A 24,206-nucleotide genomic window follows, 5' to 3' on the forward strand; every position below is an offset into this window, starting at 1 on the left:
ATCCCTCCCTCCTCTTCTTTTTTTCCTCTGAATCGTCTCTTGAGACTGCGATGTAGAGGGAATCAGGTAAAGGCAAGAAAAGGTTCTCCTCTTGAGAGATTCATTCCCCAGGAGTCAATGAATTATGTAGGGCAGAGTTACAGTCATATTAGCGCCAGAGCTGCTCCTTAACCTAGCGCCTTCACCATCCTTTTATAACAAAACACAATGTGTTGTAATTATTAGGGGTAAAAATTTTGTTTTTTAGAAAGCATCAATCTTGTGAAAAACAGTAATCACTTTAACTGCAGGGTGCAATGAAAGCACTGGAATTCATCTTTGTGGGAAGTCTTTTTTTCACTATTCATCCAAAATCCTACCTTTATGCGCAGCTATAAGCACTTTTCCTTGACAATAATAAGCTCACTGGGGGTTTGAGCAGATTATTGCAAGACAAGACAAAAATTTGCTAAATGGATAATGGTGGGCCAGAGCGCTGTGTGTACTTGTCATTGATTATGAAGCGCAGGGCTGCAGAATATTTAATCAGATAGTAGTTCTGTGTGTGTGTGTGTGTGTGTGTGATCTTTTATTAATCTGTTTGACCCCAGGTCGAGTGTGCTCACAGCGGGCTAATGTGGAATGACAGAGTCCCTGTGTCTAGTTGACATCTCCGGACCAACACGTACACACTAAAATATACCATCTTTCACACCAAATCTCAGACACATACACTGACACTAATCCATGGAAATACACGTAATATTTCTTTCACTCTCACACAGTATCCCCTTCCCACACACACAATCACGCACACATACACCCCATCCACCCACCCAGAGCATTAGAAGGAAGGAGGGGGAGATAAATCAGCAGCTAATGAGGTCTAGAGAATGAGAAGCAGGTCCTTCAAGGCACTTCCATCTATGATGCACTCTACCATGCTATTACAATCTGTAGGTGTGTGTGTGTGTGTGTGTGTGTGTGTGTGTGTGTGTGTGTGTCTGTGTGTCTGTTCTTGTGTTGCCTGTGTATGTATGAGCTGGTGTGTAGCTTGTGCATGCTCACCCTGACCTCTGGGTGACACGGCGGGGGCTACATAAGGCCAAGAGGAGGTCAGGAAAAGGGGGAGGGGGTGTGGTCTGTGACAAAGGAGGCTCCAAACAAACATGTGCTTTTTCCTGCTGCCACTCAGCTGTCTGACCCCCTATCAAACTCAAACTGACTTTCACGCCACCAACACCTCTGAGAAGCATTACTATAGCCTTACATAAGCTAACCCAGTAGAGTGTGGGCTTTAGGCTTTAACACACAGACGTCCTACGCAGGTCAACAAGAAAAATAATAGACTTGTTTTCATCTGCACATTAAACAAATGTAGCAACAACATGGAAATAAAAGTTTCTGAGGTCTGAGAACAGTTTTTAGGCTTATTGCTAATTCGGGCTATAGCCAGGATTTCAGAAGAGTCCACAACCCTCCACTGTTTTAAAAATGTATTCAGATTTTTAATTTTCTATTTATTAAGTTAACTGCTCAGCTATATGTTCTGTAAATTCTATTTCCTAAACGCTGTTTCAAAGCCATCTCCACACTGCCAAGAAAAAAGTTCTGGTGAGGAAATACCTGTCCTTTATAGTGCTGGTGTGGTAGAAAAGCTTACTGGGTATCAAACCTAAATACATCCTGAATACCGACTGAAAAGTGTTCATAGCACCGTAGTGCTGGTGACACTATGCCAAGTGTCAAGTATTAAAAGTTGGCATTCAATGCTTGGTCAGATTCTTAGACTTGTTAAATTATTCTTTTATTAGATATTTTCTGTTTTCCATTAGAACACTTTTCAGATGTTAGACTGTATTTGGTTTATGCAATTTTTTATTTACCACCTGCATTGAGCAGTTTGATATATTTTGTTAAATGAAATAAACAATAGGGTCATAACATGTTTTTATTCCCCAAAGTAAGGTGGTGTTAAGGGTCAGATATCAATGCCCAGCTGTAGATCTTTATTAAATACAATTTTATTGACCCAAAGGTAGTAAAATTTAAGTATATCAAGTCTAAACCTACTGGAATCATTATTTAAAATACCCATGATGTAGAAGTTATTATTTGTAAAACATAAACCTTGCAGGTTTCCCAGAAAAAATACAGTAGACATGACCTCAGTGTCCTCAGTGCTAGCTACAGCCCTGGTGCTGACTGATAAATTACTTTTTGGAATACAATATCTGTTGGTGTGAGGAATAATTTCTGCCATAAAATGATTATAGTTTTGTTGATAGCCATATTGTACAACCACTGAATATTGGACATAGATTAAAGGGAAAAATCTTCAAATTCAAAGCCAAACAAAAAGTCTGAAAATTGATTAGATTGTGTTAGGGGAAGTAAATTTAGAATGTGAAACTACAAAATTGTGTCTAGTACAGTATCTATTAAGGATAATAAGGTATATTTTTAGGCATGAAAATTATTTAATCTGTCAAATTGTTAAGTATAATGTAATACAAGTAAGGACAAGTGTTTTCTGCAGTACAGACCCCGTTGAAAACAAACATCTCATGCTGCTTAATAATCAATTCAGGGATGTCAGAGCCTCTTCTGAGTTTGATTTGGTTAATTCTGCAGCAACATAACAAGGTGAGCCCAGATCACAGCAAAAACATGTGAGGTGTTGCCATGGTTTCTCCGAAAGATGTGTCTGTGTTTGTGTGTGTCCGCATGAGTGTGTATGCATGTGGAGAGGAGTTTGATTGGTGCATGTGTGTATGTTTGGGGGGGGGAACTACAGAGAATTAGTACCCAATGTCTCTGTCAAGCTAATTAGGGGAAAGTGAGGCAAAAAGACAGCATTTTAATTGCTAATTATTACCAGAGCCCCTTTTGAAAAAATAATGAATGAGGGCTTCCAAAAAAGAGAAAAAGGAAAAAACTACAAATGACAATAGTTTCATATCTACTTCTGTTTGCAAAACCAGTGGGCAAGTGAAAAACTAGACAAAAACCACTCCGGTCTGAAATGTTTCTTGATTTTGTTGCTAATCAAATCAGACAAGTGGATTGATTCTAATTTACTGATCATTCAAATGCAGGAGAGGGAAGATGAAGGAATGAAAAGGGTTAGGGGAAAATAAAAAAAACAAAAAAATCAACAATTGATCAGTGATTCCCAGATAGTGTCAGGTCGGAGCATTAAGTGTGCTAAGCGATCTCTCCTCTTCCTTCAATGCCCCCTTCTCTCTCTATCTCATTGTTCAGTCACTGTGGGACTAATTATCAACTTTTTTCACATAAAAAAGCCACAGTTCGTTTCAGCGCCGTGTCTGAATACTCAAATGGAAACCCCGAGGTCCCGTGGAATACATTGTTTCATTTGACGGGCGATCATGCTGAAGCCAGCGACCTAATGCAAAAGCACACACACAAATACACACATATAGACATTCATTCTTTCTTTCACAGAACCCCTGAAATCACTGCTGTGCTTTTTAATTAGACTAGATCTGCTCTGTGCTATGAGTGTGTGTGTGTGTGTCCCTACATGCGCTTTTCTTTGCTCTTCCACCGCCCCTTACAATCAACCTGCTCCAGGGACACACACACACACTCACTGCACATTTACTCTTGCAAATACTCGCTCCATTACTTAACTCTGATCTCAATAATGCCTTACAGAGTGGACACTGTGATCAGAAAAAACTCAAAATAAAAAACATCACTTCGTGTCAAAGTTCACCATTCTCTGCAAAAGCAAACAGGCATGTTTATGGTTGTAAGAAGCCAAAGAAGTAGAAAAATACTGCACTAAACAGTAAGGCAACCTGGTAATAGATCCTAGTTGGGAAAGACCTGACACTTCCATACATCCATGGTATATGCCAAAATGTAATAAAAAAGGAAGAAAGAAAAAAAAGATCAGAAAGGCAGATTATGTGTTATGCACATAAATGATGATTTGCCACATGAGAAGTTAAGCTGTATTTGCTCTGTATTTAATCGCTTAAAACACCTTTTGTTAACACAAAAATGTGTTAAAGTTAGGGTAAAGTCGTGTTTACTGAAAAAAACAGAAAAAATCTCTAGCGTAAGAGACTCTTTCGGTGTAAGTTGGGAATTCACCTGACATGTCAGACAAACTCCTCCACACCTTTATTTTCCATCATGCTATTTCCTCATCAAACTATCACCCATTTCCAGTCATGTCTTCATGACACTGCTATTAGGGTAACAGTTGTACTGTACATGGCAAAATAACACCATGCTCTCTCACATTACACTTTTAGTGCCCCAATTAATAAACCTCTCAGTCACATGCTGCCAATTCACTCTGCCTTTCAAACTTCACAACATGTGTTTCCTGCTGGGTCCAAAAACAACACATAAAACTCTCAGGTCATAACTCTTGAGTCAAGTGTTGTCAGTAAACTTGGCCAATTAAACGTGAGTGGAGGACAAACTGGTCACTTCCTGTATAGGCGGGAATTAGGGGCTTCCAATAGGGACTTTCACAGTCGCATATACAAGCCTATCAAAGCTGTAGCACCTTTTACTACGGCAGCGGTGCTTCAAAGAGCGAGCAGTTGTACCCATGTCCAGGCCAAGTCCTCTTTATTGCACCTACTGGATTGTTATCAAGTCAACACTGCTACTTTATTCATTATTAATCTCCCTCGCAGCTTGGCTCCAATCAGAGACAGGGGCGTTGAAAGAAGAGAACCCAATAACCTTTGACTCTGGGTAGGTTGAAAGGACCAAGTGAGGACTAAGGACTGCCTACAATAAGTATGTAAGCTACGTGTTCATTGGGAGAATGTGGCTGTGTGTTTGTGTACGAGTGGTGTTAAAAAACAGGGCAGCAAGGGCAATCAAAGCAAATAAGGTTCACGGGGCAAGGGGCAATGACCGCATGGTTAGCAGTATCACTTAAGTAGGCTATTATCTGAGTTATGGTGCACTGTCCTGATATGTAAGCTGGGCTTTGTATTGGAGAAAAGCAACCTCCTTTACCCCACATTTTACCCTCACACCGCCATAAAGCCATGAAGTACACAAACACACACAGTACAGCTACATACACACTCACCTCAGCTCCCGTCAATACTCCACTGACAGCATTTCACGTGGAAGTGTGTGTGTGTTTTTTTTCCTCTACAGGAGGTTCTGCTTCCCCATTAGAGTATTTCAGTCCTCATCTATCTATGCTTGCCAGCAAACAAGTTTCCCTGGTCCCTGGAGCTCTCAGCTTCCTTGTTTTCCTCCAAGTCCCATTTGGGGAATTCCCTACCTCCAATACGACGCCTCCACGTGAGAGGCAGAGTAAAAAAACAGGAGGGGGGTAAATCTGGAGTTGTGTGCTCCTTAACATTTAATGGGGGTTCTTGAGAGACTTGATACACCAAAGGTTAACAGGATAACTAGCATCATAACTATCCTATCACAGTATACAAACGGAGCATGTATAAGTAGAGGTTATCTATTGTCAGTTTTATCATCTGAATTTAGATAGAACTACAGACAAGCACTGCTACATGCTGCAAAACATGACTGTTTGGGGGCTAAGGCGGGGATATTCTCAAAAAAGACTACAGTAGTACATATGACGTGTTGACAAAAGTGTTTATTATAGCCTTTTCGAACAGCCACACTTGAAGGCGGGGTAAAAAGCTAGTGGTCATAGAGAGGAGCATGATGCAATCAGTATTTAAATACAGACATAATGGTGCACACTTTCAGACAGTCTCTCCTGACAGGGCATTTGTGGTGCTGCACTCATTTGCATACGAAAAGTGACCCTTTCTCACATCTGTCTACCTGGCCAATCATTGCATGAAGTGGGTGTGCTTGTCGGATTGTCATTTTCAGAAAGTTCCAAAAATTGTCAGATACAGTGCCGTTATTCTGACGTCCAAAGGTGTGGGGGTTAGAGGTTTCAGATGCTGTTCGACCATCCAACAAGCACTTTGGTTGGAGCATTCTGGTGCCCTTAGGCTATAAAATGGGGTTACTGTTTGTCTGAGTCCTCAGAGCACCTGTCGGCCATAGCTGATCTTGAATCTTCTTTTCTTCTGTATCTAATGGAGTGAAAGGATCTCAGGAAGTATCCTTTACACTCATTAACGTTTTTACTAATTTAACAAAGGCCTCATTAAGCACTGAGCAGTGACCCTTCATCTTGAAAAGTGACCCTTTATTTCATCAGCAAACAGTAACATACCATAGCTACATGCCCTCAAGCTAACATAGAGCCCAATGTCCAGAGGGCAAATATCCTCTGCGCTAACTATGCATAATAGCAACTTTCTCACAGTACCTGGCTCTGGAAACAGGCCACCAATGGGGACAGGTTATTGTGAGCGTGTCAGAATAAAGCATGAAGGCTCAATTTGCCTGCCGACTCATCAAACCCTCCCTTTAGCCACTCAGGGGGCCAAACGCCATGCGGCTATGAAAGTGAATTAAGCAGGTACGGTCCCAGTTGGGGATATATTAAGTCAAATCTAAACCTCTGCCGACAACATTGCTATTGTTGTTAAGCTAAACAGGTAGCGGCTGGTTCAGTTCTGTTGCCCAAGGACGGGTTGGCGGGCTCGGTAGGGCAATGGAGAGAGGTCGAGAGATATTGAGAGGAATGGAAAAGTGCCTTAGGTCCGATAAAATAAACAAAAGAAAAGGTGCTCCGAGCAGGAAGGAGAGAAGCTTCTCTCATTGCCTATGCTGGCTGGAAGGTACAGGGGATTTATCCTGAGGTGAAGGGGAAAACAAATTTACACCCTGTATCAGTTTGCCTTGTCTGTGGCTGTTATTATGGACTTTGAGGGCTTCAACAGATGGGCACAGCCAGGGAGGATAATATCAGTGGGAATAAGTATTAAAGGGATAGTTCAGACTTTTTGACTGTCTTACTAAGTAATGTATTACTCTACCTTTTTTTCTTTAACATATGATGGTGATAGTTATTTGCTGTCATATTGATGCAAGGACATTAGAGCTGCAACAATTAGTCTATTAATGTCAATCATCACAAATATAATCAGTAAAAATGTTAATAATTGATTCCTAAGTTAAGTAATTTATAAAGCAGAACAGCCAAATAGTTTTCTGGTTCCAGCTTCTCACATGTGAGGATTTGCTGCTCTTCTGTTTTATATGGTTCCAAATATCTGAATATCTTTTGCTTTTGGACAAAACAAGTCATTTAAAGATGTAAACTTGGGCTCTGGGGACTTGTGATAGCCATTTTTTTTTTACTTTTTTGTCATAGGCTAAACAATTAATCAGTTAATCAAAAAACTAGCTTGATTAATTAGTAATGAAAATAATCCTTACTTACAATCTTAATGGACATTAATTTAGGATGCACATCTTCTGGTTGGAGATAACCCAGTGAGCTGACAGTTTGTGAGGCTAAAATGAACAGCCGAAAATGGGGACAAAACTATTTTTCATCTCAAAACAACACTTGCTTTGCTTGTTAAATAGTTAAATGATTTTTTTTAGTTCTGTATTGTGGTTTAAAATATTTTTGTCAACTGGCCCCATTTGCTGCTGTTCATTTCTGACAAGCTGCAGACTCGCTGGGATAAAAATCATATTGCTGGTGGAAAAAATCACATTGTCTCAGCATTATGAAAATCCATTTGCCAGAGGGATACTGAGAGACTTGAATCAGCAATGAACCTAGTGCTTAGCCCTCTGTGGTCCCTCTAGTCCTCCCCCCTCCACTTCTTTTTGCCCCCTTCTTTAGTCCCACTGGAGGCGGAACCAAATGCCTTTCAATGAGCCGACCTCGGACGGTCCCTGCTCTCTCACCTTCCTAATGCCGTCTGGATTGTACGGACAGTTAACCCCCCCCCCCCCAAAAAAAAAAAAAAAAAAACCCAGCTCCCAGCCATATGGCTACATGCTGCATGCCAGGGCTACATGCTGCTAATGATGCTAACACTTGACTGACGGGCTCAAATCTAATAGACAATGATCCAGAAAAAAAGTCACTGTGTTTGGTATAATCTGAGGAAATGATCTATGGAGCAGTGAATGGAAAAAAATAAAATTATAATGAATTAGAAATCAATATGGTTGTACCCGTGAGGTGACTCTTCTAGACTTTACCTCTCACTTCATTTGTACCTGTCAGCAACAATAGAAGCAGGCGCAGCATATAATGTGTGTGTGTCGTTGCTGTCTGTATCAATGCATGCATGTGAACCTCGTTTACATTCAGTGCACTTTTGCACCCTTTGGCTAATTACACACAGGGTTTGTTTGGTGGTAGAAGGAGGGTGTGGGGAGTGGAGGGGCATGTCTACCTTTCTTGTTTATGATAAAGTGACAGAAAATCATTTGGGGGTCAAGTACCCTCCTCCAACCCTCCACTGCCCCGAAAACTCCTGCAGCAGTACAGAAGGTGCCTGGTGTGGGAAGCCTCCCCTTTAATGAGACCATTAAAGGGCCCGTCTCCCCGTCAATAGATTTCTCTCATTCTTTCTCTGACAAATTTGAATTAATAATTCAGTGCCAAGCGCCTGGGGATGTATATTTTCAGCTTGAAGGACAGTTAATCCATAGCGTCACCCCCCCCCAATTCCTTCCTCTCTCCTGCACTCTCGTTTTACATCTACCCAACTCTCTCCCTCCTTTGCTTGGTTCTCATTTGATGATGGAAGCCAGCAGGTAGAGTGTGGACTAAAGAAAGAGTGTGCTGCATGTTTTCCACACATTCTTTTAACTTCTTTGTTCTCTGTGTGATTTTCGTCCCCTGTCCTGTGACAAGTGGAGTCAACTTAAGTGCAAATTGGGGTTTAATTTATTCAAAGTATTGGATGGCGGTGGCTGTTCTATCCTCCTCCTCAGGGGTAATGTAAGATGACATGTTTGCACACTGCCTCTCAAAGCTGGACTTGATTTAGAGTACTGAGGTTTTACTGGATGTTTCTACTGCGCCAAATGTTAGGACTTTCAAATGCACAATACAAGGAAATTAGAGGAAATGAGTCATTTTGAGGATAAACCACAAAGACGCTTGCTTAATAAAAAAATATATTGTGGAGTGTGTTTGTCTGTGGTTGTGGGTTTCTGTTTGTGTTTTGCATCCACTGTGGTTAAAGAGTGTTACCAATTTTATTGGGAGAATTTTGAGAGACAATGTGGGCCGTGTCAGTGTGTGCTCTTGTGTCCTCCATTACACATTTAGCGCAATTTCTTAAAAAGTAAAATTTCCAAAAACAGCAGAACATGAAGAGAAAGAGCAAGTACAGATCCTGGACATTTACAATTGATGGGATGGTAACTGAATCACTTAGAAAAGAAACCAGTTTGTGCCCAAACTGTTTAACAGTGTACAGAACAATATCAGCTGAAATGGCTGGGAAAATTAACACTTGCATGCCTTAAAAATCAATAATGTACTAGTGTAATCAGTGTCAAACTAGCACATCATCTTTAAGGTGGCTGCTGTCCTTTTACATTCTGGATATGTGTGTTCCCTCCATGACAACTTGGCATGAACAGAAGTATCAACTGATATTTTGGGATTTGACAAACTATTTACAAAGCAAATCTTTTCTGATGCAGTTGTAAGATTTTATATATTAAGTTTGTGGAGTTTGCAGTACATTTGTCAGACAAAGGCATCTCATCACTAAGCACTGTAAGAATTTACTGTACAGTGTAATGCCAACAGTAGCTATGGATATCAGTGCCAGGTGGCACTCAAGTACAACTTTATGCTCTAAGGCTGCTTGCACTGGCCAAGAGCTGGCATGACAAATGTATGTCAGTGCCCAGGAATATTCCTTTACATTACACAACATTATTCTCTGATGATATATATGTGCATACTGTAGGTTTGTGTGCGTGAAGAAAAGGTTGATTAATGCCCTCTTGTGTTTCAACATATGTTGGCTCCCTGACCCTTGTTTGTAACATTTGCCAGCAGCTCTAAAGGTTTCCATTGCACTACCATGTTGTTTTTTAAATGTAATACAAGGAATAGTTAAGCTCAACATGTGTGTGTCTTTGTGTAAGACAGTGGACTCACAGGGCTTTGTCGCTTAAAATATCCTTCAGGACAAGAACGAAAGAGACAAGAAAGGAGCTGTGATGGTTCAGGAGTGGGGGTGTGGGGGTCACAGAGTGGGTGGGGACTCAACGTAGAGAGAGAGAGAGAGAGTGAGAAAGGGTGGGAGAACAAGAGACAGCGAGCCAGAGCACCTGTTGGATCATCTGTGCTTTAAAACGTTTAATCACTGTCTCTGGTTACGCACACACGTACACACGCCACAGCATGCACACACACATCACCTTAAAGCTCCAGTGTTCTCTGCCCTGCCAGAAGTATCTTGTAACCACATTGTCCAAAGACACGCACACACACACACACACACACACATACACACACAGAAGCTCAAAGAGCAAAGGGAAGAGGGTGTATAATCTTATAGCAGCCACCTGACTACCATATAGCTTACCACCAGCATAGTTTAAACACATGCCTCTGCACTGTACACATTCACACAGGAACACAATGGCTGACAATCCACATGCCAGGCAGTACTGTGATGCCAGTGAGCTCCATCTGTAATATCAGGACGGTAGGTGAATGTAGAGGATTATTTTTACTTCTACTCTAATTGTCAGTGTTTTTTCCTGTATAGGCTCACACGCTAGCAAGGGTAAAGTTAGGAAGAAATCAGCGACAAATGAAGAGTTTCATTCTAAAAACAAGAAAAATTTTCAGCACTTTGAAACTACAAAGTAATTTTTTTTTCAATTACAGTAGTATCCTAAATAGGCATTAAGTCTTTTCAAATAGCTTAGTGCATCACCCCTTTTATCTTGCTCAACCATTACATTCCATACTTTACTCTTTTACATTTTGCGTATAGTAATGATTGTCCAATGAGTAACACTAATGACACAGCATGAGCTATAGCGGCCATAAATGTCTTATCATAAAAATTTGTCTTTGATACAGAAACACAGCACTAATACAATAGATACAACTGAGACATTGACTGAAGGAGTGAAGGGCTACCATTCACATTTACTACTTTACAAATCATTGACAAGGCAGGTGTGTAAAGCCGGGGGTCCATCATCTTATTGCATTTATATTTTTGAACAATTTTGACCTGCGACACACCTACAGTGAGGGGCCACACCACCACCCTTTGGCTAGATCCTATGGTGTGTGTGTTTATCTGTGTGTGTTACATCACTATGTATATTTACTTGATATATATATATATATATATATATACACACACAATGTATCTGTGCGTGTATGTACCGTAAGTGTGCATGTGTGTGTTTCTGTGAGGGCTTCCTAGAGTGCATGAGAGCAAGAAAAAGAAAGAAAAAGCAACCAAGAAAGAGGAATCACTGGTTGAGAGAGCTCCATCGGGAGGGTTGTGTAAATCTTTGTATGTAATGTTTAAGTAAGATCGAGGCAGGCGGTCTGATCAATACGCTGCATGACTGTGGAAGTTGTTCTTTCCCTACTGTCATGCAACACTGCAAACCACATATACACAGACACACAGTCCTTATCTTGAAGCACTGTTGTAAATCTACAGCTTGTGAGTGAAACATTGATGCTCTTTCGATTGCTAGAATCAGTCCAGATGTGTTGACAGTTCTTTCTTAGTTTACATTGCTCTTGAGATTATGCTTTTTGACTCAAGAAAATTATCGCAATGTTTGAAATAGCTGTTGACATGTTGCCTCTGACATAAATATACAGTATTGTCTACCATGACTGAACTTAATAGCAGGTTGAACAGATTTTAAAGCCAGTTGTGTCAATGAGATAACAGCAAGGTTAGGCGATGCAGAATAAAAGTAAATAAGTCCTCTAAACAAATTATTAAGCCGCATGAAATCACAGGCAGGGAATAGATGATTTCCAGTCAACAAATCATTCAAATCAAGAGTGGGATTTTCTGCAGCACTCCAATGTATGCAAAATTTGTTCTCTGAGTCTGTTTTCCTCGACTAATGTGAGCCTGTTCTCCGCAGGGCCCTGGATAGCCCAGGCCTGTCCTACCCCAAACAGACATCCCTCAGCCTTTAATTGGAGAGGAGAAGCAACCTAGCTATCGCAGCACTGGGACCTGAGCTGTGGCCACTGAGAATGCATTAGCATTAGCATTGCAGCGGACCGACCTGTACATAATGATAACCTCAAGCTCTGGCCACTGGGAGCAGCCCCTATTCACGCACACATGCACACACACACAAATGCACACCGGTACACACTCCCTGCCCCCGTCTTCCCCTGTACATGCAGTCACGTAAACAAGCAAGTGTAATGCAGCCCCAGCGGTGGGCTGCTTGACGACTGGGGAGGAGGGGGGAGATCAGTTGCCGCCGTTCGGCTGAAAGGTGTGTGTAATGAACTTCAGTTCCATTGATCGGTACTGAGAGTACAGGACCGGGGGCTGTTTGTCCCAGAAGGGCTGCCATACCGCTGCTCAGTAGCCCCTCATAAATGTTTGAGAGGCCTCAGCCTCTCTAGATCCACACTACCTGTGTTACAACACACACACACATCCAGGTTGATGCTGATGATGGATGGATGGCTGGTCGGTGGTGGTGGTTGATGACATTTAGGTGGTGTACTGTATGTGTGTTTTAGTGGCAGAGAATAGGGAGTGTTCAAAGAGATTCAAGAAAAGTGCAGATGTTTGGCACTTTGTATAGGCCTATGTGGAAATAACTATTCAGCGGGAGAATTTTAGATAAAAACTTCCCTGCTGTCTTACATTCACACTTTCAAGTCTCTGTCCAGGCACAGAGACTGATATTTGCAAGCATATGCTAATTTGTTTGGCGAGCTATACCTCCTATGTACCCCTAAGCTCCTAGGCCCTCAACTGCCCCCTGGATCCCCCTATATGCTGTACACATGATTGATATTACTGCAGATATCACTTAGAAAGCACCTGACGTGCCGGGTGGACCATCCGCGCCTCCTTTTGACTGCTAAGTACCAGCTGGCGGGAGGTCTTCTGCGTTATGCAGTCGGTAATAAAAGTAGAACATTGATTTTCTGTAGCAGCTTGTAACTGTTAATGTTGAGACATCAATAGCCAAAGCAAAGCGCTGGTGCCTTAATAGGAGACTGAGAATATGGAGGGCGCGAGCAGAGGCTGACTCTAAATCACAGAATCTATCCCTGCCGATCGATAGGACAGTAACTGCAAGTGTCCCTCTGCTTTCCTAATGTTTTATAATAAACTGACAGCCTGTAATAAGGCCAAAGGAGAGGGAGAATGAGAGGGAGGGAGGAGGGGAGAGATGGAGGGCAACAGTTTCTTTATAGCTTGCCCGTCTTAAATCACCCCACATGGGAGTGCAGGAGAGGAGCAGAGGAGGAGGTAGAATGGAGGAAAAGGTTTATTCTTTAGTAACAGAAAAACTTTTACAGGAGCATTTGTCTGGTTGTACTCACTGCTGCAGTAGTTAGTGAGTGTATTGATGGAGGGGAGCAGAAGTTTAGAGGATATATCCTGTATTGCTTTGGCGGGGCAGTGAGTTAAAGTGTGTATTAAATCCTACTGCCAACGTGCAAATGTCCCCATATTCAGGCAGGAGTGCAGGTCTGGGCTGCATATGTTATGGCTGTTACTGGGTGTGGACAGTGTTGAAATTCGTAAAGAGATTACTACTCTTGTAACACTACCGGTAGATGGTGAGAGAATTTGCTACTGCATTACCACTCTGTAATAATAATCACACTGCAGGAGCGCTCCGTTGTGATAAAAGTTTGCCTACGCTCTGTATCTACCAGATCCCCCATAAAGAACAACAGTGATGTGGCTTTTTTGTCTTATCACTTAGTCATCACTTAAGTGTTCAATACTGGGGTCTGTCAATTTACAAATCCTCATTTCTACCCCCCCATCCGCAATTATGTTGCTTTACTCTTCTGATAACTGGCCTTGTTTGGAACCAGATAATGAACAGTGTCAACATAATCACCATGTAAATCCTTGTAAGAATGCGATATGGCCTAAAAGGAGAAGAAAAGAAAGAAAGCTTGAGCTGTAAATTGGAGAGATTGGCGATAATGTGGGAAATGTCAAAATCCATCAGGAAATTGTAACGTATCTAAGGTGAGATGTAAGGCTGAGGCTAAAGGAGGAGTCAGGTCAAGGGTGAGAGGCAATGATCCTCTATATTCCCGCCACCACCACAACTCACCGCAACTGCTGCTTAATGACAACAGCCTGCAGTATTGCGAGGTAATAGTGGCGGGCTGGAGACCTGGAGCTTTTATTGCTTGATAAAGTCTGAAAGCCTTTTAGGCAGCCTCATTACATGGAATTCCCTACAAAGTGGTGGCCAGCATCAGGAGCTGACTGCACACCATGCTAGATTTCTTAGGCTAAAATTGACAGAAAATAGGCAGAAGTATTAGGTTCATTGCTTTAGGGCACACTCCCACCTCCTCCTGATGAGATGAAAGAAAATGAAAGGAAAGTCGGGACACTCAAACATGATTAGACAAAGTTTGGGCACGTTTTTTGTGTTTGTTTCCCGTGTCACAATGATGCCTGAAGGAAGCTGATGGGGGGTAAAGAGAGTCCAATACTTTTCAATCAACACGTGTTTGCCGAGCACTTCACCAAGTTTCAAAACAGAGTGATGAAAAAGCACTAGATGCAGTCACTCTGTGCATGGATTGCACTTGATGAATCTTATACATACATTTATAGTTGTAGCCCTACTGTAATCACTTCTACTGTATTTTCCATTACTACTGTCATTGCACCAATCCAGTCACCGAGTCTGCATGCCTGTTCCGTATCTGGGTCTTTTCTCATGAACCTCTAGTGTGACAAAAATGACATCTGAATTGTAACACTTCACATGTGAAACTGCATATGAGCTGAAACATTTCACATGTGAAATGTCTGCAAACCACATGTACTTGTACATGTAGCCAAAGGGTGGTGATGTGGCCCTTAGTCTAGGTGTGTCGCAGGTCAAAATTGTTCAAAAATATAAATGCAATAAAATGGACCACCGGCTTTACACACCTGCCTTGTCAATCATTTGTAAAGTACATCTACTTCAAGTTCACTTTCTTCACATGTGACTTTGTCTCAGATGGAAACAGTACTTTACATCTAATAAAGTCCTAATAAGGGACCTTTTTTGCCAAACCCAAATACAGCACGCATACACTGTCCTCACTTGTAAGGGTTGGTGCAATGTCTCCACAACAAGTCTTAACTCTAAAATACATGTGTTATTTATGGGGACCTCATTTATGTCCCCAGATGGGATGTGAACCCCCACAATGTGAGCAGATTTTGTCCCCACAGCGTAATCACATGTACTACCTAGTATCAATCTTGGAAGATGCAGGGGTGGGTAGTCTTTTTGTTTACACCTGTAATTTCTGCTGTTTTTTACAATACAGGTTAAATTGATTAAGTTACATTTTGTTATTTTAGCTTTGTTCCTGTTAAGCACTGCTGCCTAAAATGTGGAAAACACATGCTTTACTGGCTGATCCTGATGTTTCCTGGTCCCTCTTGAAAACAAGAAAAGACAGTCACATTTCATGTTGAGTCAAGGCTTCCCACAGGCCACAGCGTAACAACCCATACACACACTAACTGTACCTTTATACATGTATTGATCAGGTCAAAGGTACAAATGATGACTCCATTCTGTTGACTTACAGCTCAGCAAAAAGCTTGGGTCCCACACAGCAAAAAGTCCCTATTATGTTGCTTTTAATTAAGTTGTGACAGGTTGTTCCAGTTATATGCTACATTATTTGGCCCCTACATTGGTCTCAACTGGTATAAATATTGAACCGTCGCTGCCTCTTGATGTTAATCAATCCCTGACCGAATTCTAAATGATTCGGTTCATTTCAGGAAATGAATATTTGCCAGGCTTTATGGGGGGAGGGGAAGTGGTATGCATGAATTAGCCAGCTCCCTTGCTCGCTGGCCAGGGATCAGGGCATTGATTCTGAGCAGCCTCTGCTGTTGCTTAATTAGGACGTACCTGTCTGGGAATTATGTGGGGTTATTTTCTCTCATTGTGTGGAGAGACAAATATGATAGAGAGAGAGGGAATACTTGTCTTTTTTTTATCAAGGTTAATCATGTTTGTTGTGTTTGTGTTGTTGTCAGCAGATTGGTGTCTGACCTCGCGGTGCACGAAACAGAAAAAGTCTGCCTTCAGTGTGTGGCATGCTAAACATGCTAATGAGAGACGCATCCTAGCATAGGAGTCTGGGGGGTGTGAGGGTTGAGAAGTGTAGGAAGGGAAGGGTAAATGGAGAGGTAGATTAAAGCAAGGAAGAAAGATGGGGGAAAAAAATCAATGTTGAGTTTTTACTGAAATGTTTTTATGACACAATTTCACTGGTTGTCAATAGAATTCAACCTATTTCCATATTTTTATGGAAATTATGTCTATAAGATATTATATGAACACATAAATAATAACTCATTCCAAAGTCACTTGTTACAGAAAAAATATGTATTTAGAGACTGGTGAAATTATCGCAACCCTATATTATACTTGTTTTCAGTTGTTTTAAGAAGAAAGGTCAGATGGCGACTCAACATTAGTTTGTGACTGTAGTTAAGACATTTTAAGGAAGGAAAGGGGTGGAGGAAAAGTTGAGGGAGGGAGGAAAAGAGATAAATGGCAGTTCTGATGTGGGTGAAGATAAATGAGGAGCGACCGAGGTGGATTTGAGGATGGAGTTGTGATAGATCGAGACATATAAAGATGGATGTGAAAGAAAGAGAGAGAAAGGGCAGAGCAATGAGAGAAGAGACAATACAGAGGGGCTGGATGGATAGTGAGGGATGGAGGGTGGGAGGGATGGATAGGTGGGTGTCTCTAAACTCCAACCTCAGAGCCTGACTAATCACTTGACAGATAGCTAATATGGTGCTGAGGCAGCTCTTGAATCACTGGCTGTCTTGGTTTCTTATGAATGGACAACACTACTGATTTCCGATCACTGACTTGGAATAAAGAACAGCCAACATTGCGCATCATTTCATCATGTTTTGAATATTTATTTCATTGTGTTAATTGGCTTTATGTTGTGAAGATAGATATGTTTTGTGTTCTAGTCTAGTTTTGAGATGAAGTTACTGGTTTGACTTTTAAACGACTTTAATTTTAACCTAACCAACAATTTTCAGGTACCAACTTTGCCCTATAGGCTGAGAAGAAAAGGTGGATAATTTTCTATCCTTGTGTTTAAAGGCTTACAAGAGTGGCAACTATTATTCTATTAATTATTCTATTGTCTCCAAACATTAATTGCTTCTAACTTAAAAAATGTGAATATTTGCAGGTTTTCTTTGTCTTTTATGATATTAAACTAAATACCTTTGGGTTTTGGACTGTTGGCCGGGCAAAGCAAGCTATTTGAATATGTCAACAGAACCATTGTTTACTTTTTTACAAGATGTTTTGGACCAAATGATTAATCAATTAATTAATAAAATAATCAACAGAATAACCAATGAAAATAATCATCTGTTGCAGCCTTACTTGTTACTGAAATGATATAGTTCTGCTGGAATAGGCAGATGAAATAAACACGCATGACATGGATCACTGTATTTCCAGAGTCTGAGACTAAAGATGGAATCACTTACAGTACTGTAATCCACAAGATTCATGTATAGTACAGTTTTTTTAACCTGTTTAAATGTTTTAACATTTAAAGCAACATAAGGGGAAACACTTTAAGTATTAAGTTTACATAGTTAATAGAACTACAAATGTGACTTCTTTAAATAAACCTTCACTGCAGAGGAATCAAACACGAGCCTAAATTCTCCACATTTTATCAGCCTTTTCACTGGCTTTTTCCTTCTAAAAGCTTCAATATGGGAGCATTATTTAGGGCTATGTCCACAAATCTGCTCTCTCTCCGCTGGGAGCATTTACCACCCTGCGCTGGTCTGGCAGCTACTCTGGTTCTCCTCTTGGCTGACAAGGACTGGCAGTGCCTGTCTTACCCAATTACAGCTGATGGGGTCTGACCTGTAGAGCTGGGTTAACTGGTTGCTGGCTGAACACTCTCTGACCTCTGTCACTGCATCTGCTTTGCCAGTATGGAAACTGTCTGTGTGGTGGCATACATTGGCATACATCTGTATGAGTTTTGGTGAAAGTTAATCAATAAAGCTTGTTATTTTTTCTTTTTCCATTGTCAGTGGTACGTTTAAAGCAGGTTTCAAGCAGCAATATTGCAGAAAACACACACTACTCCTTGTTTCTTGAAATGAAATGTCTTTCCTTCATAACTTCATACGTGGGAGCTGCCTAGTCAACAAACTGGAGAGAAGAGAGTCTTTCCTCAGACTGAATTTGAACTTGTGACCTATTTCTCACCTCCATGCTTCCATGTCACCTGGTCATATATACAACACCCTGTCAGCCTTTCTATTAGACCTTTAAGCCTTTTAAAGGAAATCAAAGGCCCAATAACAGTGTTCTGACACCATACAACAACTAGTAGTAATCCTTTACTGAACTCTGACCCAGGCAGCACTCACTTTCTCTCTCTGCCGATTTGTGTGTCGCTTACTCAATGCCCCAACACCCACAATCATTGCTCGAAGTCTTACAAACACTTAAGAGATCAATGCTCTTAGAGTGATAATCTCCTCCTTGATAGAGGGTGAAAGCCTTCACGTAAGACAAGCAAAGAGTGACAGGGGACAGAGAGAGAGAGCGACAGAAAGAGACAGATAAAGAGAGAGACAGAGAGAAAATATAAAAATAAAAGAATAAAGTTTAAAAAAGGATGTCTAACCCTGAGAACAAACACACAGATCAGGACAAGTGTCTCCTCTCAGCTGGAGTGACATCTATATCCCTGTCTTTATCGACACTTGGCTTAACTAAGAGCTCTTCTGGCAGGGAGGAGGTGACTGATTGTCCATCCACACAAATAGAGAGAGCGATGGAGAGAGAGAGGGTCGAGATAGAGGGTCGAGATAGAGGGAGAAATACTGAGAAAAATCAAGACACAAACAGAATGGTAAGGAAAGAAAAAGAGGCAGGGAGAAAGAGGGAGAAATACAGACTCCACTGTGACCTCCATGACTCACATTGGAGAGCAGTAGTTGTAGTAGTGGTACTAGCAATGCTATCAGCACAGTCATAGTATAAGCGATACAACCATATTGCCAGACAGGAGCATCCATATTGGATGATTCTGCAAAACCATATATTATGTTCAGTTACATAAACTATGGTATGATCATTCTTATGCCAGAGTAAGCATGGTTATAAATGGCTAAGTATGTTTGAAATTAGGAAAATTAAACATTAATTTAAGGTTAGAGAAAGATCACGGTTACATTTAATTAAGAGGCGAACATTAGGTTTATGAGGGGACGCAAAGTCTCCTCCTACAGTACATGCCCACCCAACACTCTGACCTCTACACCTTTGCTTTCTGCCTTTCTGCCTACATAAAGGGCACATACTTCCTGCAGTGGTACGGTATGTTGGCATACTGGGCTCAAGTGATAATCCTAGTAGCAATGATTAAAGTATTAGTAGTAGTTGTAGGAGTTGAGGCAGCAGTAGTAATAGTGATAGTAGTATTACTATTTCCTCAGACATGTTCAAGCAGTATCTGTGATAGGAGTAGCAGTGTCATAGTAAGTAAGGCAATAGCAGTAAAGTAGAGCCAACAGTAGTTCCCAGTATTAAACCTGTGTCATAATGAATATACTCTATTTAAATTAGCCCCAGCTGAGAGTACAGTGACCAGTGTTAGAGCTAATAAAGAGGGAGAGTCTAATCTTTTGGTGCAGCAGTCAGTGCAGAGCTACTTTCATGCCTCATTTCACTACAATTCTTATTAATTGGCTCTGCTTGTAGTTCAAAAGCAGCTGTGTGAGCATACACACAGATGCATGAATACACACCTGCTTTCTTATTGCCACACACATTATGCACTTTCCCTCAGGTAAATGTATGTATCTCAGCTTCTAACAGCCAATCACACACACACACACTCACACACACACACATATCTCTGTTCAGCTGTGTGTGATATTAATCAGATCAATTCTAAATCTCCTGGCTTTACATTACTCAAGCGCCTCCCAATCCCGTATCCTCCCCCTCCACCACCTCCACCAACACTGATCCCCTCAGCCATCTCTACAGCGTCTGTGTCGGGCTTCTTTTGCAGGAGGCCTGGGCACGCCGGAGAACAGGCACTGCCGGGGGCGATACATATCCCTCAGGTGAGCCTTTCATTATGGATGATGTTTCTGCCAAATTATTTAGACCCTGAGCTTGAGCAACACCCCCGCCCCATAAAAAAACCCCACACAAACAAACGCACGCATGCACACAGACAGACACACTCCAAAGCCCCACTGCAATCCTCCCCATCCCACCCTCTTTCTTCGCTGTACCACAAACACCACTAACACAAACATTAATCCTGCCTGATCACCTCAGTGTGTGTGTGTGTGTGTATGTCTACTGTATGTGTGTGCGCGCTTTTTTCTAGCAGTTCATTAGTCCCTCTTTCTTTGTTTAGAGGAGGTAAAGAAGTGAAAGCGTGACCCTTGTGGATTACAGATGATGGAGGGAGGGTAGCTAAGGATGAGGTAAATATTCATCATATGTATGCCACTGTTGCTCTCAGTGCTATAGAGAGGCCAGGTTGAGGAAAGCTACCTTAACATCAATGGCTTCAGTAACGCAGGATGTTAAAATAGATTTGGTCAAGTGTGTGTGTGTGTCTGTGTGTATTCCTCAGAGGCCATTTGTTGCAGACTTGTTAGGAAAGAGACAGAGATGACAGTCTCCTGGCAATGGCTGACCTCGGCTTAGAGAGTGGAGAGCAGCTTTGGGATCTGAACACACACACACACACACACACACATCAATGTACCCCTTCCTTTCGTCCCTTAACTCATTTGACTACTTATCCCTCCACTTCCCTCCACTTCCCAAATCCCATGCTCCCTCTCTGTTCACAGCCTCAGCTCGCTCCCACCTGTCCCCCCCAAATGCTTCACGGTACCTGCCTCCCATTCTCTCCCACTTCATCATCCTCCTATCTCCTCCTTCTCATCCTTTACTTCCTCTCTTCTCCCTTCCTCAGTTGATTTCTATCCCTTCCAACTCCCTCCTTTCCTTTCCAACCCTCCAAAAGAGAGGGAGAAAAAAAAACCTAAAAAAAAAAATCACTCCCCTTCCCTTCCAACTCCCCATCCTCACTGTCTTGTGCACCTACTTTCACCCAACCAGCTCACCTTTTGGCTTGTTTCTATGTCCCAAAGCTAAATAAAATGCCTTTATTCCTTCTCATTTGGAGGTTTTGCATATCTTAATCATGCATATTTTATATACGTATTGCTTCTAATACTGTTGATCCAGAAAATTCTATCACTGCAGCACCCATTGTACACCATTAGAGAGATCAACAGCTAAATTCCAAAAAATGTTAACTGTCAATATTTTACATTCCCGTCTCACATTGATGTAGCCCCTCTTGCAACAATAGTTTGCAGAAGAGGCACAGAAGGATCAGGTGAGTGTGACTTGCTGCTGGTACTGCTGACGATTATTTTTTAACTTATGAGACAGCTAATATAGTTAGAAAACAAGTTTGGCTATAGTGAATGTCTCAAGCAAAACAATATATGAACCTAAACTTATTGAACATTTATTTACAGTTGTTTTGCATGAAAGGAAACTTGCATAGTTGTGTGGAAAGGCTTGCCTTCTCCCTTTCTTTGTTGGAAGAGGACCATACCTCGCCTCTTTCCTTCCTCCCTCACTTTCTCTTTTGTCCCTTCCAGACCACTGGTCCCTTCCTTCCTCCCCTCCCACCTCCTCTCCTCCTCCTTCCTTTCCTCCTTTCCACCCCCTCCCTCTCCCGCCTATAGATCTTTTACCAGTACCAGTAACCTGTTTTGCCACCCCTCTTCTTCCTTCCATTTCCTTTTTCTCCTATCCTTCCTGCTTCTCTCTGTCACCTGCATCACCTTGTTCCTCATCCTCTACTCTTACCTCAGGAGCAGCGACTTTTTTGGGAGTAGGAACAACTGCCCAGGAACCAAATTGGAACTACATAGGTTCCTCAAAAGGCAGGTGAAATTCCTAAATTTCCTAAATTTGTTCCTTGGTTCCTGGAAAAGTTCCTGAGGCCATTAGGTCTTTGGTGACCTGCTAAGGCATAAGAGGACCATGAACAACTATTTCCTCTTTTATTGCAGCCCCCCCTCAAATCTTCCCGCTTCATGGCTTTCAGAGACTCACCCAGGCTGAATAGGACCAGGAACTTGAGGCAGACGAACTCCCGTTGGTCCAGCTGCAGGGAGCGTAGCTTGGCCACCAGCTCCTGGGCGTGGCTCAACAGGTTGTTGAGGGTGGCTCCCGCCTGTGAAGCAATCACTGCATAGTCCACCTGGAATAAGCAGGGAGAGAGGGATGTAAAGAGATGTCAACACCAAAATGAGTCAGATTGGAGTTTAAGCACAAACAGAGCTGCTCTGAAGGCAGAAATACCCCTTTGGTTATTTCAGCCAATAAAAATATATCTATATATATCTACGTATACTACACATGACTCTACCCTGAACACATCCCCACCATGAGCTTCACTTAATGATTATTTTACTCCTGTGCCTGCTCTACTCCACACTCAACATGGAGTCAAACTGCTTTGGTCTGTCTGTCAGAGTGTGAAACACTGGTGGATGTCTAAAAATTAGCTGCAGGCAGTAGGTTTTTGCAGTTTAACAGCTTTTTTTATGACAACATGCTATTGGTGTATGGCGAGAGCATGGGAGTTCACCTCCAACTGGCTAGACCTGCCAGATCTGACTTCTCTCTCTCTGTTCTCTGTTATACAACAAAACAAAAACATGCATGCTGAGACACTACAAAATAGACAAGATAGATAGATAGATAGATAGATAGATAGATAGATAGATAGATAGATAGATAGATAGATAGATAGATAGATAGATAGATAGATAGATAGATAGATAGATTTCTCATAAACCCATCTTTCTTGGGCCCGACCCATTTGTCCAAACACATACAAACACGCACACTCATACATTCCTTTTTTTAGGTGCACTTCATATCTGCAGCTGCAGCACATTTGTCTGGGAGGCAAGTCCTTAGCTGCCACTCAAAGTAAGCAGGACTATTAAATTTTTATATTTATTGACAATTCATTACCATAATTGACTGTGCTAGGGTGTCCAGGGGAAGGTAGATGTTGGTGTGCGCAGTTCCTAAAGCTCAGGGAAGAAGAGGGTCCCTGCTGTGAGCCCCCATTTGCAATTAAAAACACCCTTGGATTTGGAATTTATTTATCGTGTAAATAGGATGATTTGGAGCATGTTTTTCATCTGTCTGAAGAAGGGAAAGTTAAGTAATTGTTAAATGTTTTTCCTCTCTTCTCCTGTCTTCTTGCTTTCTTTCTCTTGTGCTACACTACTGTACCTCTCTCCCAATTTATTGTTAACTCCTTTGTCCCTCTCTCTTTCCCTCTTCCCACCTTCGAGAAGGTAAGAGTTATGACTTGGCGGGAAGCAGACACTGCCCCCCTTCCAAGGTGTCAATCAATTTACATAAAATCAACTGTGCATGAAATAACTTCATTGAAGGATTGGACTGTTGATGGTGATGCCTTGGGTTATTGCCTTCTAGCCTTAAGTAAAAAGAGAGAGGAAAAAAAACGCTATAATGTCACTATAGCAGACTTCGCACTAACCCTGGTGACCTGCATATCAGTCAATCAATCAATACTACTTTATTATCCCTCCTGGAGAGACATAGAGAGTAAATATATGAATAAACCTTAAATCTGAATCATGAATACGATTAACAATCTTAGCAGAACATTAAAGATGAATATGGAAGGTGAGATCTGTTTGATGCGTAGAGGGCTTTGATGTGTGTGTGGAAGATGAGGATGGAAAAAGTACCTTGTATGAAAGCACAGAAATCTGCGACTGGCCAAGGAACGTTGAATTTTGCATTTCTTCATCATTTGAATTTCATCTACACCAGGAGCGCTGTGCTATCAAAATATCAGGATTTTCATATCGAGAACTGGCTGCCAAGCTGCGAGGCCTTGCTTAATCATTCAACAGTTCTGTCCAATCTTTGTCATTTCATGTTTCCATGCATTTGTACAAGTTACACTGTTCATTTGATTCTATGACAGT

General features: G+C 41.6%; 1 protein-coding gene across 1 annotated transcript in view; it reads right to left on the bottom strand.

The window, feature by feature from the left end:
* nr5a2 (nuclear receptor subfamily 5, group A, member 2) overlaps positions 1 to 24,206 on the bottom strand; it is a 72,020-nt gene that overhangs the window by 3,623 nt on the left and 44,191 nt on the right. Inside the window, exon 6 of the mRNA XM_044199464.1 lies at positions 22,282 to 22,429. Coding sequence (XP_044055399.1) covers positions 22,282 to 22,429 — 148 coding nt within the window. The remainder of the gene's footprint in view (positions 1 to 22,281; positions 22,430 to 24,206) is intronic.

The sequence above is a fragment of the Siniperca chuatsi genome, linkage group LG6 (genome assembly GCF_020085105.1).
Source record: "Siniperca chuatsi isolate FFG_IHB_CAS linkage group LG6, ASM2008510v1, whole genome shotgun sequence".
In the NCBI taxonomy this organism is placed as follows: domain Eukaryota; kingdom Metazoa; phylum Chordata; class Actinopteri; order Centrarchiformes; family Sinipercidae; genus Siniperca; species Siniperca chuatsi.